At 38.8% G+C, this 19,984-nt stretch overlaps 1 protein-coding gene across 3 annotated transcripts in view; it reads right to left on the reverse strand.

Annotated features, from left to right (window-relative positions):
* Positions 1-19,984, reverse strand: part of DENND4A (DENN domain containing 4A) — a 48,987-nt gene that overhangs the window by 23,991 nt on the left and 5,012 nt on the right. For all 3 annotated transcript variants that reach the window (XM_058033169.1, XM_058033170.1, XM_058033167.1), the window contains exons 2-11: positions 16,143-16,228; positions 11,238-11,570; positions 10,434-10,683; positions 9,316-9,385; positions 7,584-7,753; positions 6,664-6,902; positions 4,734-4,800; positions 1,606-1,664; positions 829-973; positions 103-278 (exon numbers count right to left, since the gene is read on the reverse strand). In XM_058033169.1, coding sequence (XP_057889152.1) covers positions 103-278; positions 829-973; positions 1,606-1,664; positions 4,734-4,800; positions 6,664-6,902; positions 7,584-7,753; positions 9,316-9,385; positions 10,434-10,683; positions 11,238-11,545 — 1,484 coding nt within the window. In that variant the 5' untranslated portion in view covers positions 11,546-11,570; positions 16,143-16,228. The remainder of the gene's footprint in view (positions 1-102; positions 279-828; positions 974-1,605; positions 1,665-4,733; positions 4,801-6,663; positions 6,903-7,583; positions 7,754-9,315; positions 9,386-10,433; positions 10,684-11,237; positions 11,571-16,142; positions 16,229-19,984) is intronic.

A 19,984-nucleotide genomic window follows, 5' to 3' on the forward strand; every position in this document is an offset into this window, starting at 1 on the left:
TAAAACACCCCTCCAGGTTTTGCCAAAAAGCCAGTTTTAGCTTTTGAAAAGAGAAAGCAGTAAAAAATATACAGAGAATAAAAACTGCTGATGAAAACTTACTGAGAAATTGTGTTGGTATCCAGGTCAACACAGCTGACATCGGGTGGGGGATCATAGAGATCAAAGTATCTGGAATCAATTCCCACTATGAACGGGCACGGGGCACTCAGCACATCTGCCAGGGCCAAGGGACACAGGGGAATATATGGGCAGGGCCAGTGGAAGGGAAATATCATCTTGGAAAACATGCAGAGACAAAACCACAGGTTAAACATGTGCAATACAGCCTATGCAGGAACAAACCACACTTCACTAACTTCAACATTATTTACCATGGCAGATTGCTATTACTGAGAATCTTAGATGTAGATTATTAATTAGAAACCTCACTCTTTTCTCTAAAATTCAGTTTGTAGGAAACAGCTCTTCAGAATCACAGATTGCACATAGAGGCAGCAAACAATGCTTAGTGATGACAGGCAGGGAAAATCCTGCATTTAAAATTCCACAGGAACAGACACTGTGCTAGTTGGGAAAATCAGGAACTCTAACTTAATGCACTATGATGATCAAACACTTATTTACAATATTTACACAAAAATCAACAACAATTTATCTTCTATCTTCATAGGATATTGTTACAACAACAATTTTCCTCTCTAGTGATCTTTATTTTAATTCTTATTTTTAAGCAACCTTTAACAGCACTAATACAAAATCCAGATGTTATCTCAGAAGCATTCTTTCTGTCCTTTTACAGGTGCATGACTAAAAGCTGGTACTTACAGAGACCAATGCCTCTGTCACACTTGTGAGGACAGAAGGTCGCAATGAGTGGATGAGGATTTTATGTTCTGTCACAGCAAACACCAACAGAGTTACTGCATTTTCAGGTCCTAAATTCTGAAGTAGTGTAGAAAACTTGCCACCACTGTTACAGGACATAAACACACCGGTGAGTTACAAGAGACAGTAAAAAAAAATAAATGTTTGATAATAAAATAAATGGAAATCTGCAAATCTTTCTTTTAGAGAAGATTACTTGGTAGAATACTTGGCACACTTCACTGTCCAGTGAGGAACAGTTATTTCCCAACAGTAACCATGATTCCTCGAGACTTGACTCAGTCTAGACTATTTTCAGGACACAGGCATAACAATTTTTCTTTCTGAGAAGCAATTTACAGGGAGACAACATGTGTTTCTTAAATCAGTCTCCTGCACTGAGACGTGGAAGTCAAGACAGTAACAGAATTCCTTCAACTCCCATCCAAAACAAAACTGAACTATCTTGGGAGCCCAGGGATGAACTCCTAAAAAGGGGATCTAACAATATATATTCTTCCTCAAGAACCACTAAAATTATTTGAAACCAGATGCATTAATAATTGTGTATCCTTGTCAGGGTGCAGGTCTAATCACATGAATAAACTTCAGATCCACCAGCTTCCAAAGGCACCAGACAAGGTGAGTTAATTTACACAACTGCAACTCAAAATAGCAAATCTTTTCTGTAACACAAATCAGAATACCTCTGAGAATTAACAAGATACTGCTACTTGCCTTAGTGGGAGTGGTGATGACACAGGCTGGCTAAGAATCAAGTTATCGTGTGGAGATAGCTGGGAAAAGATTTTAAAATACATTATTTCTATTCTGAACTTTGGAAATTTTTATCAGAAATAACACAACTATAACAAAGAACACTAAAATAATCCAAATTAAGCTGAATTTTGTATACCCCAGTTGTGTATCCCTCTAAGAAGTGCTGTGCAATGATATGCATCAGGATCTTTTAGTAAAAACTGGGCAAAGCATGATCTTCCTTTCTTGGCCAGGACTGAATACACTGCATATTCATAAAGAAGACTTTAAACTAGCTAATGCTGCAAAAATTTGAATATATTAACTGCTGAAAAATGAAGCCTTCTGTACTTTAAGGGCTGTGAGAACCCATATTTCATATACAGTTTTCAGGAGCTGGGGGGAATTCTTTCTGGATTTAGGGGTAAAGATAGGGATAAAAATTCATAAAGGGGAGAGATGGCAGCTCATAATGTAAAGCTATATTTTCTTCAGAAGGCATGTGAGAGAGAATTAAGCCCTCGGCTGGTAGAAACTGCTCAGCTCTGATAGAATCTTTAAAATGTGCATTAGTTGAAGATGCAAGAATATCTTACTAAATCACATTTCTTTCTTACAGTGACATGGCATCAAGCAAATCATTCACATATTCAGCATGAATAGGAAGACTCAGGTAAGTACAAAAATAGCAATAGACAATTAATTTATCAAAGCCCAGCTGATGTTTCCAGTCATAGTAAATCCAGAGTAACAAGATACCAGCTGGATTAATCCTCCTGCATTTTCTGTTGTTTAAAAGCAGTAATAACTCAGCCATAGTAAGTTGTACAACTGAGCTGCAAGTGCAGACCATTTTTAGTAACATTTCAGGTTTGAATGTGTTTCACCTTAGACCCACTGCAGGTGACCAGGTAATAGAAGCCAGGAGACAAGACTGATGACTTAGAAGCTCAAAGTCACCTAATGCTGTGCCTGGAGAGCCACCAAACACAGGGAGTTAATAAGGAGAGTCTGCAATATTGTTTCCCTGCACCTCTGACATCCCACTTCCCTGACAAATGTGGATGGCCACACCACAGGCTGGATTCGTCAAGTAAGTCACCCTGGGAGCACCAGCACCATTAGCTTGTGCAGTGGCAGAATTCAGAGGACTCATTTTTCCAGCCTGAGGCAAACCTTCATAAACACCCTCTGAAAGGAAGCATCAGCCTGACATTCTCTGACTTCTGTGCTCCAGCAAAAGCACATAAACACAATGAAGCATCTATTCAAGGGGCACATCTCCCTCAGGCAGGAGGGGCAATTATTACCCCCCTTCCCCAGGGGAAGAAACATTTTTCCATGTGCTCTTGAAGTCTGCAGGTGGTGACACATTAGCACAGCAACCTCTGTGCAATGAGGGGATGCAGCACAGAGTCCAGCAGATCTCAGGTCAGAAGGAAAGATCTTGGGTCAGAAGGAACCCATCAAGACTGGCAGCTGGAAGCTGGCAAATAGGAACATTCTGGAGTGTTTTACTAATGGCTATAATTTCTTTGAGATTTAGAAGTTTAATTGCTTAGCAAAAGACTACCACATTTTCCATTAACAGGCTTCAGAGAGAAATGGACTCCTGAAAGCTTGCCATTTTCAATGCAGGCATTTCCCACACTAATTCTGAGGAGATGTCTAAGGCACAATCACCTGTGATTTTATTCAGTGCAGTTTCTAAAACAACTTAAGTCCCTGGAAGCAGCTGGAAGGAAGAATTTATTCACAGATCTCAATTACCACTGCCTACTGTCAAAGCAGTGTTTTCTCCATCTGTACTATCAGCTCCTAAGGCTGTACTAATTTAATGCACATAACATTTTGAAAATAAGGTATAACAGACATAATTTTCACATCACTTATAACTAGATCTTCAGACTTCATTCCAGGATATAAACCCATATATACTTTGACTAAATTCCCTTAAACTTCAGACAAAAAAATTAAAAGTTTTTCTCTAAACACAATTATAATCTCTGTAAATAGGTGTTTAGTATTTCCTAGCACAAACATTTTATTGAATATGAATTAAAAAAACCCCAAATCTAAAACAAGAAGTAAAAATGCTTGGTTTTGAATTGAACCTTAAAATCATAAGAAAAGGGTGAGAAGGGCCCAATACAGTTTCAGTATAAATGTTCTCTAATCCCTTTCCAGTAAGAGTAATAAATATCACCCCTTTAGAATACACTAAAGAGGATCTTCAATATTCAGTACTATAAAGACATAACCCAGGATTGTATTTGCTCTGAAAGACTTCACTACCATATGGGCTACACAATTAAGGCTCAGAACTGCACAGGGCTCTCTATATTTTATGTTATACAAGTAATAACAGAGAATAGCATCATTTTGTAACTATTTAATCAAAACCACAATTGGTAGAATACTATGACTGCAACAGAGCTCTTTTCTCTGCAATAAAATTTTTAACACCTCTCATTTTGCCCCTTTAGGAGGAAATATAGAGATTTAATAACACTTGAGAAGTCCTTGAGACCAGGATTTTTTCTCTCCTACCAACAGTGACAGGGCTGAGATTTCAAAGAGCAGGTAGCAATTCCTGTGATTATTCCCCTCCCACAGAGCCCTGCAGGGAGGACAGAGCAAGGGCCAGGTTTGATAAAGGGGCTGTAACTGGGTGTGGCTCTGGCAGCCCTCACTGAGAGCACAAAGCCCTTGGGAATAGGGGCAATCATGGATGCACATTTCACATCTGGTTCATTCACATTTTAGTGTTATTTATTTATTTTACACTCAGCCTTCATACAGTAGCAAGAAGAAAACAGTTTTAAAGCTATTGCAAAAGTCAGACCAGATGCTGACTTGGAGTAGTCTTTCAGTAATTTCCATATACTCTGAAAAAAAATTAAAGTTCTGAGCTCACTAACCAGCTTCTTATTATAAATCACTGAAGTCATTAACTAAACTGGAAACAGAAGTCTCATATTATGTATATGAATTTAGGAAAAAGAAATCCTGAACAAAAATAATTTGGGCGCAAAAATTACACTTTCCATTTATTAACCTGCTTTATCTTCACCTTAGACACAGTTATTAAAGAAAATTACACTTACCTGAACTAGAATTCTTGGCCTCTGAGGGGATGGAAAAGGTACTTTATGCATGAAATGGGAAATATGTCTACAGGAAAAGAAAAATACTGATTTAGTAGAAATTAAGCTTAAACTACTTCACCTCAAGACAAAATTTTTGACAGTAAGAGAAATTATTATATAAAAATGACACATACTCAGAAACCAGAGCAAAAATCCCAGCACCTAAACCCTAATGGGATATTTTGACCTTGAAAACCTATTTTTCTACTGGTCACAAGAAAATGGGAGGGCAGATTCTCTCTCAGAATACAAACTCTGTTTCTGAAACTGACAAAGTACAAGGTTTTTTTTATTAGTAGAAATATTGATATTTGAACATCACGGCCCCATTTTAAAATCCTACTTCTGACAGAGTTTGAAATAGCACTAAACCTCAGAGACTAGAACTGGTTACTTGCAAAAAAATATTCATGGCTGAATATCAAGGAGAATCATTAAGCTCATCCATTTTCTTCAGCTATAAATACAAAATGTTATATAAAATTGCTGATGAAAAAGCTTTAAAATTTTTACACATACTACAAACACAGAAAAATGTTTTTTGAATTTGACAAAGTTCTCAGTTTCACGAATTGATTAAACTTACACAAGTTCTAGAAGTGTAATTCTACACAAGAGACACTTCCACATTAAAAGAAGCTACATGGGGTAAAAACCCATGAGAAACAGGTATTCCATCCTAAATTTCACCTTATAGCACACATTTTACCAGGATTTCTACAAATGTTACCAGTAGTATGACACAGGCAACTACATTTGGAAGAAATTCAGACAAATGTAGAAATAAGCATTGATTTGGGTCTTATTTTATTAGCAGTGTATGAAGATGGTGGCCAAAGTATGGAACATGCCACACAACAAGGGAAAGCTGCTCTTGGCAGCAGCTGGGCTGACTGAAAATGTTCAGGCACAAACAAACCTTCATCATCATTAAAACAGCCAAAGGAAGTAGGCTGGATACTACATTAGCATCCTATGTTTAAATTACCCACAGCAAACTGATCAGTTTACAAATCAGAGAAATTCAAATAAACCCATAAAATCCAAATTGATAAAGGACTTCTCATACCTACTTATTTTATTCATTCTCAAAAGTTAAAACATCAAACTCCTGAGCTTAAAAACAAAACAAATATATATATACACACACACGTTTTTATCATTGGAAGTTTACTCCATCAGAACTTTCAAACAAGTTCAGTGATGGGAACTGTAATAATGAAGGGGATAAGCAATCACAAGAAATACTTAATCCACATAGTCAAAGTCTCCTGAAAGTTAATATTTAAATTGAAGCAGAAAAAAACTGATGTGTAATAAAATAGAAAAGTAAATAGTGTATTTGAAATCTGCTGCATTAAAAGATTAGATTATCCTAGAAATGTTACATGGCATTACATATCAATTGCAAGTATTGACCATTTCTTGGTGTAAGGATTTCCTCTGCATTTTGTAATGTGAAATCCTTTATGTGAGAAAGAAATTAAGTTTATTTATCACAAATACAAGATATTCAATCTGCTTTTTCATCTCTCATTACAATACAAATAGGCATTTGAAAAAATGCAAATCTACTCATTTAATTCTCCTAACCTGATGTGTGCAAGATTAAGAAAGGATTTATAATCTTGCTCTTTGTAATCACTATGGCTAAAGGGTGCAAAGCTAATTAAAAGAGCTTTCAGAGACCTTTGCAGGCACTTAAATCACAAATAAAAATCTAGACTTTTTCAGAAAGTAGGTAAAGATACGTTAATCAAAGGAGAAAAGTGCAGCCATTACATTTAATGTTTGAGTACAGTAAAAAGGATATTACAGGAAATTTAGAACAAAAAACCCACCCTCCTTTCAACTGCAATTAATGTTATGAATTTTGGAAATGACTTACTTCTCAATGGGGAGGACATGTGGCCCAGAAATGGAGTAACGATACAGAAAGGTGAGAAACTTCTTGAAAGCATCAAAGAAAGGCCAGTGAGAGAGCAGGCAGATGCATTTATTTGTCTGCACTGTTCTGCACGTGTCTTTGCCCTCGACAGCAGCTGCTAATCCCAGCTGAGATTTTTGTTTCTCTGTGAGCTTCTCTTCAGGATACAGTTCATAAAACTGAATAGCAGCACCATATACCTGCAAACACACATTGTGGATGTGAAGTCAGTAATTCTGCCTCGTTCCTCAAAGCAGTCTAAGAAACCCCAAACACACAGAAAATCCAGTCTGCATTACTGTTTGAAAAGATACATCAATGCAAAAGATGGCAATCCTTTGAAGCAACCCATTCTGGAATATTCTAATGGCTGTGAAAATCCAGACTGCCCATTATTTAATTAAAACACTTAATATCATATGAGAAAGAGCAATTTACAAAACAATTTATTTGAGAGAAACATAATGATTATAAAGAGTACAACTGCAGTCAACTGCTCCTCCAATTGCCTTTAAAGCTATTTTAAGAATCCTTTACACACAACTCAAAGCCATATCCCCTGACATCCAATTTACTTTTCAGAACAAGTATGTACATGCAAGGTCGTTTCCATGCTTGCAATAAAAACAGCATTACTTGCATGTATATGCAATGCAATTTTACAGCTCTCCAGTTTCACAGGCTAACAGGAACGCAGAGGAGCTCAGGTTTATGATCAACTGAACTACTGCAAGTCACTCTTCAAAGCAGTCTTGGAATCAAGCCAAAGAGAATAGATTCAAGCTCCTCTATGAAAACATTCATTATCATCATCCTGAATAGATAAACAACTGAGTTTTTCAATTAAATTAATAACTTTTTTTTTCAAGGTTTCAAAATACCTTTTCTGCAGAAGCTCCAGTTAGTACAAATGTAGAAAAAACTGGGAGAGGGTATTTACTGTTAGATGGCCAACATTCAATCGTTGCACCCATAGGGAGACAAAAAAGAGGCACAGATTCTGGTAATGGGAATGATTCATAATCTTCTTCAGGATATCTGCATATTAAACCTATAAATAGAATGAGCAAAGAAGCAGTTATAGAAAAGCCAGCAGAAACAGGTTTGCAATAGCTCATTCCATAAAATAATTGCCAGAAAATTCATATATGAGCACACAGTAACTTCAGAAGATGAGTCAAGGTGTAAATAATTAGGCACAGGGAATAGCTGGAAGGGTCAGATGCCCCCATAACCTAAGGAAAATCACCTGACTAAAGCATTACACTGAAATCCTACTTTCCATTCTAGAAACTATTCATAACTGATTTATCTTTTCCTGTTTTCAGGCTGTGTGTATCTCACCTGTTATTATATAATAGTTCACATTCATCGTGAGTATGAGCAAAGATTTAAAATCTAGTTTAAAAAAAGGTAATGTGAATACTTGAGGAAAAAGACTGATGTTTTCAATTCTAACACCAATTAATTCTGGCCAACAAACATTCCCTGAAAAATGTATGTTTGCTATTAGATGGTTTTTTAATACCAAAAGAATCAAGTCAATTAAGCTGATCCACCTCAGCTGAGGACTCAGCTCTTGTGCTGCCAGGCCACTGTGTTTAGCTTATTTAAACACAGCTGTAAAACATGAAGACCTGAAGCAGAGGCTTTTAGCACACAGGTCCTCAGTTACAAGGGGAGGCTGCAGCAATCCATCCTGTCTGACTGCCAGCCCAGGGGACGCCACACTGAGAATGGATACTGCATCAAAGGATTTAGGATTTCTCTGTTAGACAGCACAATCTCTATACACTATTCTAACAGAAATGGAATATTAATAAGCAATAAAAATTTGTAACCAAAAAGGGCAGCGGATCCCTTCACGGCAAGAATCAAAATCTTGTGCAAGCTATCACTAGATGTGAGGCCTTTTAAAATTTTGATTTGTTTACAAATGTACTGTCCACCCTTTAGTACGTCCTGAACTGCTGTTTACAGAGAGCAGCCTCTAGAAGGGATGTAAGTGGATTAAAGCTTCAGTGTGAATCATGCTCATGACTCGTGTGCCAAACAAAATCAGGGTTTAAAAAAAACCCAACAACAAATGCAAAGCTAACACGTTTCACCAGTCATACCAAATCTAATTCTGTCTTATAAATAAAACAATAAAATAAAGATGATACACGATCCAAAAATACTTAAAGAGCTCAGTGCCAATGATGCTTGAGGCAGTGTGGAAGTCTGCAGGATTCTTCAAAATGTTTCTTAAAGAAAGCAATCATGAAAATGCATCAAATAATTTCTGTGATATTTTCTTCTGCTTATACACACATGTCCTTAAGAGACAGCTACCAGTAACACACACAGAGATGGGAGACACCCAGGTTTGTAGAATCCTATCAAAACACACATGAGCTTCCAAATTAAACACAAATTTTAAAACAGCATGGTCACGATACCCAGTTCTAAGGCCTCTTTTCTGACATGATTTTAAAAGAATTCTTTAGGGAAAGATTCCTTTTTGAATAATGGCTAGATAGTGTCAATTCTTTAGTACAAAATGTATTACATGACAAATGAGCCTGGACATTCTGAATTGAAGATAAAAAAGGCTACACAGTAGTTACATACCAGCTTTATATGATATGGTGTTGGTTTTTGCCACAGACTTTTTATAACATAAATAGACGGCTGAGCCCCACTGTAAAATAAAAGAAGTTACTGGATTAAGTGATGGAGCATAACAAACAACAGTATATACAGAGTATAACTGACTATAACTAATAACAATGTTGATAATTATAAATATTTAAATTCTCAATTTCTGGACATGAAAATAAGGAATAAGGAAAGCCATAAGGAAAGAACAAGAAAAGAGCAGCACCCATAGGGGGAACACAGAGCTTTTACAGAAGGGAGAAAGGTGTAACAACTTCCAAAAGACAGCACACTCCCATAACCCAGTCAACCCAGATATGGCAACTATCAGAACTGAAAAATCCACTAGCTAATGCCTACAGGCATTTATTTAAAAGCAAGCACAAATCAATTCCCACGATCTTGATCTTTTTTACATGATCCCACTTGCAGAGCAGTCAGCATCCTTCTCAGCACACCAATTTCTGAGGACCCTGCAAGAGCCAGCACATGGGGCTGCAGATTTAACCAGGAAACACCTAAATATTCAGTTCTGCAATTCAAAGTTGTATGAAACCTGAGTATTTTAGCAGGTCAGGCTTTGGAACCATATTAAACATTTAAATGTGCTTATAGTCAACAGCTTCCAACATCACTCACTACAACTTTCTTTAAATAAGAAGTCTGTGAAACTACTGAGGAGAAAAACATTTATAAAATAGCACTGGAGGCAAAGGGAGGAGTTGGAAAACAAAACAGAAGCTGGTTGCTAGATATGGAATTCCCACCACAACAGTAAAAGCAGTGTCAGAAACAGCCACATCTGTAAAACCTCCAGTTACACACAGCTACACAACAGGTTCTAAAGGACCAATCGAAAGATGCTGGAGTCAGCATTAAAAAAACCCAAACATTTGCTCTAAGGCTTCCAGAAAGGCTTTGTTCCAAGTAGGAACAAAGGAATGCAATCCTCCAACTCTTCCAATATTTGATTTATCTCTGGAGACCTCTTATGAAGATTTTTCACAGGTACTCCAAGAGCTGCCACAAGTACTCCACAAAGGTCACATCAGTGAGTACCAAGTGTTCAAAGCCCAGCTTTTGAATCCTACCATGCTGTTGTTCAGATTCTTGTCCACCTTGCAGAAGGTGTGTGGAGGAGTCTCTCCCTTGCTGGGGATGATGATGCAGATGTCTGTGACAGCCAGGGAGTTCTGGGTCATGTTCTCAGCAGCCCTGCGGTAGGTGATGTACACGCGCTGGGACGAGGCGCTGCCGCTGATGTTGGCCGGCCGCCCGTACGGGGTGCTCTGAATGATTTCACAGCCTTGCTTGACCCTTTCTTTCCCATCATATAAAACCCTAGGTAAAAGGGGAAGGAGAAAAGTCACATTTTAAAAACACTTTGAGTTTTAATCACAGCTCTTGTCTCATTGCTGAACAAAACATTTTTACTGACAAGTTCAGGTCACATTATCTCCAACTGTATTCTAACAGAAAAGCTTCATTATGAAACTATACTGGTTTTCCTCATGTATAATTGCTTTTACATTTTGTTTACTGCAAAATAGTGTTATTTTCACTTCTACTAAAGATTCATTGCCTGATCCTAAGAATGTCATATAACTTATCTCTTTCCAATCTGTGTTAAATAGGTTAAGCACCTTATCCGAATCCAAACATTAAAAATTATAAATGGCTTTGAAAACTCCAGAATGGGAAGGATTAAATTTGTCATTAAAACCCACTCAGCATGCATTTTCCCTTCCATACTGGGTTACAGTATTCTCAAGTCAACAAATACCTTCCTGTTTATAGTTTTCCCTTGTATTTAACAAGTATGGCATTTCCGTAAGGCTGCCTTATCTGTTCCTTAGTCAAATAAAAGTGAAAAGCACTCAGTGGAAAGCACTCACCCCAAATCAGTGAGTGGAGGCTTATCCCTGCCTCGGCGATAGCAAAGGTATATCTGGGGTCCCACGAGGCTGCCATTATTGAGATCTGCAGACAGGCCCGAGGGAGTGACCTCTATGCATTTATAGCCCTGAGGAACCTCCTCCCCCAGGGATTTGTTGAGGACTGTCACGTCTGTGATGGGCTCTTTCGGCTTGGCGATTTTATGGCAGGCATCATTGAAGTGGATCTCCTCCTCCAGGGGCTTTGAGATATCCGTCAGTCCTGCGACCACAAAGTAATCAGCAACTCGGGCCCCTTTGTCTTCCATCTTCCATCACAAGGTGCTGCAGCTTCTAAGAAAGAAATACAGGTCAGAAATGATAAAGTTATGGCTATTTTTAAAACCAGAAAATCATAGCTTGCAAATAAAGAAAATGCTTTCTGCTCTCGCGTGAACATTGAGAAATAGGCTAAAAATGTTTTTCCAAGACGCCCATGTGCACTGGAATTCTGCTAGAGTAGCTTCAGGAAGTTTACTGTCATCAAGTTCCAGACTTTTAAAACCAGACAAGCTATTTAAGACTCCCTTTTGTTGAATTAATTTTGTTTGGGTGCAGAATTTTATTGCAAGAGAAACTATTACCACACAGGAGTTTCAAGAGCTTGCTGACATTCTGAAACTGAACAATCAGAATTTAAAACAGTTTGAATGGCTGACAGAAGCCTTCAGTTTTCAGGTAACTTTTATTCCCATTGCTTTATCTCCCTTTATTCTTTCCTCTAGGTAGCAAGTATTAAGACTTATCAAACTTCATGCCATCATGACTCTTGGATTTGACCAGGATTTTTGCTCAAACATAATAAATTCAGACATTTCTTACTGGTAATTTGGAAAATTATGTCCCAGTTTGATAATGTGTATTTAATCAAATTGTTCCAAGCTGGCCTCAGATTTCCAGCACCAGCCCCTGCTCAAGCAGGAGGAATGGCAGGCTGTGCCTGGTCACCCCTACCAACCTCATCCACCAGCACAAGAGAGGCAATTCCCTCTTCCTGCTCTCATTTTGTAGGTTGGTTGTGTTTTGCTGGACTGGCTTGAGAAGCTTCTAACATAGCAAGGAAATGGGCACAGGTTTTTATTTTATGCTTATTCACATTGTTCTAGAAAATGCCAAGAAGAACCCCCAAATTATCTTTTCTTTTTCTATATGGCTAATAAGCACTATGGGACGCTTTAACAAACGTGATTACTGGCAAGCAATCACCAATATACAGGAAAGCAACAGTCTGATAATAACTTCAACTTGTGTTTGAAGAGAGAAGGCAGTTACAAAACTGAGTTTAGCTTAACCTACATCCAGTTATTTCAAACACATCTGGAATATGTTACTCAGCATATATATGAAAGTAATAACTACAAATTCAAACTCCTCCCTGAGTGATATATTCAAGACACACAAACTCAACCTCTGCATATGCTGCCTATTATCTTTCTGTCCATCTGGCTCCAGCAAACCCAGGCAGGCTGGGAACAAATGCATGCAGAGAAGGAGATGTTTAACAAAGCATCCTTAAGCTCTGGCATAAGACCAAGCACTGACATCTTTCAGCTAATATGAGAGAAGTTCTAGGTATTTTGTGACATTAACAGTGCTCTGTGAAACTACACTATAGCTATTGTAACATTGAGGTTTTTTCCTTTTCTTACCGGCACCATTTCACAGAACTACACTGATTTCTAGAGTGATTCAGTATGCCTTTTAGAATGAAATTATGTGTAATTTTTGATTACTAAACACTTTAGTAATCAAAAATTATACAAATGATGGCTGTTAAAATTGCAAGCAGGACCTATAACTCCAGTGTATTAACAGCCCTACTCTAGTTTAATCACTACAAATTATTAAACTCCAGTTTAGCATTACAAATAAACAGAATCATGTGTATGTACATATATATAAAAACATATTGAAGAATCATACCTTTACACTATTTAAACCTCACCATTATTCCATATAAAGTTCATACCAAAAGTCCTAAATTCAAACATTCCTTTATTCCCAAAAGCACTTTCAAGAAAAACTGGGACAAGCTCTCCTCATTTAGAGATAGTTAAAATTAGAATCCCCTACATACAAACACCTGCTATCACATAAATTTGCTTCCTAAGGTTATAGCACGTAATACACAAGTCAGCAAGACTTTCATAATTTAATGCAGATTTTACAGAACTGAGGGGAAAAAAAGGTCTGGCTGATGATGAATTATCCCTTCATATTTACACATCCCTGCAAGTGTCCAAGGCCAGGGTGGACAGGGCTTGGAGCAGCCTGGGATAGTGGATGGTGCCCCTGCCTATGGCAGGGGGGGAATGAGATAATCTTCAAGGTCCCTTCCAACCTAAACCATTCAGGGATTCTACAATGGTTTTATTATTTTTGTTTTTAGTACAAATGCATACAGCTAAAAATGGGATAAAAAAGAAACGTTTGAGTGGTATTGTAGTCTAAGGCTGACTTAGACTTTACTAGAGCTACTGCGATACTCAAATTTTCAATATCGGGTACTGGCAGAGCAGATCTATACAAACTCTATGCTATAGACCCTAGAAAGAAGGTATAAACTGTGAGCTAACTCAGTGACAAATAATCCTTCTGTGAAGAGCACTTCACATAAACTGATGGAGAATTTCTGTAGAAACTCCTACCATGAAGCCACTCCACAGTGATTTTACTTGTGTATCTTACTCAGTGATTGGTGGTTGTGCCTTGCTGGTGTGAATCTCAGGACAGCACCTGAGATAACCCTGGGATGGGGACAGGCATCAGTCCAAGGAGAGAGATTTCTTTCCTTCTCTCCCCTGGTTTACAGCTGCTCTGTGGCTCTATCAGCTAGGAAACCCAGGAGCTCTCTCCTCTGCAAGGGTTTCAACACAGCCTGGCCATGCGATCTCCACTCCACCCCTGGGGTTGTGTTGTGTGGGAGGTCAGGAATGCTGCTCATGTTCCATCAGGGAGAAACAGATTTTTCCCTACAACTTCCATATTGTAATCTTTTTACCCTCACTCATCTCCCTATAACATCTCACCACATTGCAAGTCATCTTTGAGGGCAAAAACACTCCCAAGCCAAACAAACATGAAAAACACAGCAGAAAAAGTCACACTGCAGAAGAATGTTGCTTGAGACAACTAGTTCCAGGTGAAATTCAACTTAGGAGTGCCACACTGAGAAGCTTCCATAGCTTCTCTACATTTCAGTAACCTGGGGACAAAGGGCTGCACACTGAAGGCAATGCCATGGGATCATAACCATAATCTCTTACAAAAGTCCCTGGAAATTAATGCAATATATGGTCTTTGAGCCACTTCACGATAATGATTTTTAATGGATGTCATATAATTAATACGACTGTAAATTAAACACCATAAAGATCAGAAAGAATCAAAATACCCCTGCAAATAAAGACATGTGTAAAAAAATTATTAAACACACACACTCTAGATCATGACTATATAGATGAGAGAGCTTTTTGTAACTTCTAAAAATGTAGGATCAGGAGAAACAGATAATCTCTCAGATCCACAAACTATTAGCTTGATTACTTTGCTGAAAGACAAAGAGTAAACACATCTTTACTGTTTATTCAATGTAATTTTCTAACATCCTATTTTTTCATAAACATTCAGGAAATACTAACTGAGGATTTTTGCTGCTTGTCACCACTGTTGTAATTCATTCAGTGTCCAAGCCTTTTGAACAGATCACATTCCTCATTGAAATACTATAAGAGGAAAGCACACATCAGCTTTTTCCCATCACATGACCAGAACTGATGTGGATGAGCCATATATTCCATCTGTGCAGCAGGAACAGGCACGATGCCTCACCAAGTACAGTTTACTACACATGCACTACAACATTTGCAAGGAAAAATGTACTGATCTAATCCCTACAACCTGCTCCTCCCCACAGAATTCTGCAGAGATAACTTAGAACTGCCTGCAGACCAGAAGACTTGCTCCAGCCACACCAGTTTCTTTCCAGGAGCCAACTTCCCCAGGCAGCAGTAAGGACCCTCTGACTCCCTTAAAAGAGTTTCTGCCAGTCCACCTCTGGCAGACAAATACAACAACTGCTTTGTAATCTTTTCATCTGCCTTGCTGTCATTCTCATTCCTTCCTGCATGTTCCTTTGAGAATATTAAATTGCTTATTAATTTGAGTTCCTTATTAGATCCCTTTGCTGTCTAAACCAGGTGATATTTCACTTTGTAATCCTGACTCCAAAGAGGTTCCATGTGTAAGCAAGCAATGAATGTCTCCTAGAGTGCACTGGAAATGAGTGCAGGGCAATCTTCTTTAAAACAGTTCAACGCTGATGATTTATTTTTTTAAATATTTATTATACAATAACACTCGAAGAACTTACTTCCTTTGAAGGAACATGAAGAGCAGATGAACAGAGACACAAATCAGAGGCTAATTATTAAAAATTGCCAGTAAAGTTCTAACAGCCCCCAGAATCTCATCTCATCTGTGCATTGCTGCACTAGGCTGTTGAAGTAACCAGCCCAGAGAGATGTGTCAGCTGGGCAGGCAGGAGCAAAGTGAAGTTAACTGCATCAGTCAGTCCTGCTCTGGCTGCTCAGAACCACTTCTCAGACATAACACCACACAAATCACATGGGAGCTCAACGTCTCAAGACATGGGAGTAACTGCAGTTACACAACAAAAACACTTCACCCCAGCTCTGTACTGCCAAAATTGCCTGGCAAAACTGTCAGACAAGCCTTTTTCCCCCCTCAATATTTTCTTCACAGCAAGCAAACGATCCTGGGTACAAAGCAGCAGCCCTCTAATTTCACAGGAATTCCCAAGGCAGAACACAAGCCTTTTGCCCACTCTACCAATGTGTTCCCTACCTTTTCATCAGGGCATTGCTTCTACACTTTTCCTCTCTTGCTGTCAGCCAGGCTTTAACATAGACTTCTTGTTAAAGTTTCATTCCCTATAGAAACAGTAAAAATAAGAATCAAACAATGAACACATTTGTTGAAACTTACTTTCTGCACACTTCACTGCACCAGTCACATGAAATGAACACTGTGGTTTGCTGTAGGACTCCTGGCTAAGATAAGGTTACATATCACTTCACTAAAAAAGTAAATTAAACCAGACTTTAAAGCCAAGAAACAAAATATCAAGTTTTATGCTGGGTTGATATTTTAAGAATGCAAACAACACTTAATGCTTTAAATCAAAATTAATCAAAGAAGAGATGAGCCAGCCACTTCAAATTACTTCACCTCTTCCATTATTTTCTGACAATCAATACCTTCTGTGTCCATTCCTAGGTGTTAGCCAGCTATCAAAGTGCTCTCTCAGCCCAAGAACCTTTCAAAATCTACTTCAAACCATTTTTCTTTGCAAGATTCAGATATTTAGGCAGATCCTTTTTACTCCACAATCAGCATCTGTCAGCGAGTCACCTTACCCTAACTCCTCCAGCAGTGGGTGATACAGTCTTCTCGCCCTTTACTGCCACAATTCAGAATTTTTCTTCAGATGTGGTGAACACCACCATGGCCAGTCTTAAACACGGGTATCACCACAGACAGCTTGAACTTGTGTTTCACACTGAGGAACTTGCAAGCCCAGTGCTACCTTGAGCATTCTGAAGCAGCAGTTTTGCTGCTTCAAAGTCCACAGGACTGAGGACAGCACCTCACTGGAGGCACTGAGGGCTCCCAGAACAAGTCATTAGCACCAGCAAGGCTGCAGTCAAAAGTGAACTTTCTTTAAAGGAAGCTTCTATTCCCCCAAGACTTGTAGAACACTCTCAGAAGAGAATGGTGAGAAGACTGCAGCAAACAGTGTAACATAAGAGAGGCTGGGAACAAACACATCTCAGGAGGGTTGATGCAAACCATGAAAGATTTGCTTCCACTCTTGAAGTGGAAAAATCTGGGGAATTAGATTATCAGAATTGTATTTTTGGGATCACAAAGTTCAAGGTCCTGTTTGTAACACCAATCTACAAGGCCACTTCTTCAAGATCTCACAGGAACAATCAGCATTGTTAGTTCACTGCTCTGACAGCCCAGAGTGAATCCAGCCCCAGTGACTTCAAGCCCACACAGCACCATGGACCTGCCCCACTTACAGCCAGGTACTTTCCAGTATCTGACTTTGAACATTTCCACTCAAGACTACAAAGAGAGAATGCAGGAGTAGCACAACAGGATTTTCTCCAACGATACAATCATTAATATCAAGCTTCCAGGAGTGCCAGAAATTAGAAGTTTTGGGATCACCTGCAGATCTCAAGCACAGCTGAAAAAAGCCCAAGAAGCAGGCAGCATTAACACATGATTAATTTCCCCACGGACACTTCAAATGCTTCTCTTCTAGTCAGCTCTCTGGAAAACCAGTGAGGAGACTTAAATGAAAGCAAAAAAATATAGATTAGGCATCACAAGGAACACAGCCAGAACTGCTGCCAGTGTACTTGCAGGTCTATTTTCTATTACTTGCAGAACTTATTTACAACTAGTTTCTTGTCCTCTACATATCAAATAAAGGATCTACTTCTTCAAGAAACAAGAATGCTAAGGACTTACATCATTACCCAAATACAAACAGAACTTCTCACAGCATTTTCATTTTTAGTAGGACAATGTCTGGACTTCTTCTTCCCATTTCCTACTACAGTTCCACAAAAAACAGCAACAGAGAAAACAGGGCTAAAGTGATAAATGGCATTACTTTTTAGAGCCTACTGCACACATCTGCACTCAGGGATGTTAGACAATACAGTAATTCTCAGAGCGCCACCAGCCTCCACTAAACTCCCTTTGACTGCATCAATTTTTATTTGAAAAGAAGAAAATCGACAATAACCCAAGAGAAAACCTAAGATTTTTCTGTCCTGCATCACTGGACTGGAAATGCTACCAAGTGTTTTGCAGGCCCATTCACAATCATCTGCACCAAGTCATGGTTTACATCTCTGATCCAACAGCTGAGGGGATAATCAAGAGAGCTCAGAAAACTTGGCAACAAAGGATCTCTAAGAGGTGCCGGGAAACAGCAAAGTGCTGGATAAAAGCACAGGGACAAAACAAAAGATCATGAATTTGGGAGAAGAAAACAGGAATGGAGCCAAGAACTGAGGGACAAGCAGACTTGCTCAGCAGTGCTGAGGAATAAAGAAAGATTAGGCCTAAATTCAGAGGCTAATCTAGATTCAGGAGGATGAATCTAAGCGAGCAGGAGCTGGACACCTACAGCACCAAAGCTCACAGGAGGAACACAGTGAGTGCCAGGGAGAAGGCAGGAAGGAACAGACTTCACCCTGAGGGTGAGATCTGGCATGTCCCACATCTCCTACACATTTCTCCCTCACTCACCAAACACTCTGTTTGTTTTTCAGTGCTGTTTGTAGTCTCAATCAAATAAAAGCATTTATTAAGAGGGTCTAACAAGCATTTCAGTTGTGCCACAGAAAAATCCTGTGAAATTCAATCCTGCCTACAAAAATTCAGGAAAGATGTTTCTGTATCCCACAAGATTCATGACAGAGACAAATCTCAGTAGGGCCAGTTTGAAAACTCCCACTTTTCTTTCTAGATTACAGTATTTATGGCCAAAAGGCACCACCAAAGAATGGAAAGGATTTCTGAAATACAACTGTGTTTGTAGGGAGGGATGCAGAAAACAAATTGTAGAAAATCAGGGGGAGGACAGCCAAAATAAGCACTATAAAATGTAAATATTACTTCATCCAAAGCAGAGTTCAGCAGAGCAGCTTGTTCATGTTTTTGTATAACTATTTACTACACAACAACTTTATAAAAGAAGTTCCCCAAACAAAATGTTTTATTTTTCTTGACACAGTAGATAAAGGCAAATGAGAATAGAAAGTCTTCCAATATTGAGCTTCAAACCCAAAACCTGACACTGAAAATGTCAAACCCCACCAACCAAGAGTGACAGAAGTGACCTGCTTTCACCCTGCCGCATTTGGACACACATGCCGACCTCAGGTTTGTTTTGAAACCATTCTCTATCCAAATTAAATTTTGAATTCATGATGTGATAGAAGAAAAGACAGGTGGGGATTGTTTCTAACACTTTTTGCAACACTTAAAAACAACTTAGAGACTTAGAACGTTTTTTGTGATTTTTTTTTTCCTTTGGCCAGCAAAAATGTTCTGTAACATGAGAAAACGGGACCCAACCACATTGCAAGTTATAGGCAGGGACAGCCATGGACAGACTGCAACTGCTGCCTGCAGATCATCTGGAGCCCCCTGGAAAGGTTTAATGGAAAACCTCACTAAAACCTCTCTCACCAGCAAATCTCTACATCCACTTACCAAAATGTTCAGCATCTATTCCACAGAAAAATAAGTGTGCAAGTACCACTACCAGCTCAGCTGCAAATACATCAATCAATTACCACCTATTGCTGGGACAGTTTCCCAGCCAGCTAAGCAATAAAAAACAACACTAGAGTCTCCTCCAGAAAATCACCATAAATTAGCTGAGGAGCAATGACATGCCAAGGTAACTACTGCTGATCCTGATCTTGAAGTTAGGAATTTTGAGAATAACTCTTTAGGCCCACAGGTTTCTTCTGAAGCTCAAGCCAAAGCCAAAATTCAAGAGTCCAGCCCACAAAAGCCCTCTCTGTGTTTGCATAAAGCTTGCACACAAGGTGGAGGCCATCTCTTGGGACTTTATTTATTTACATACATGTACT

The sequence above is a fragment of the Melospiza georgiana genome, chromosome 13, assembly GCF_028018845.1.
Source record: "Melospiza georgiana isolate bMelGeo1 chromosome 13, bMelGeo1.pri, whole genome shotgun sequence".
NCBI lineage: Eukaryota > Metazoa > Chordata > Aves > Passeriformes > Passerellidae > Melospiza > Melospiza georgiana.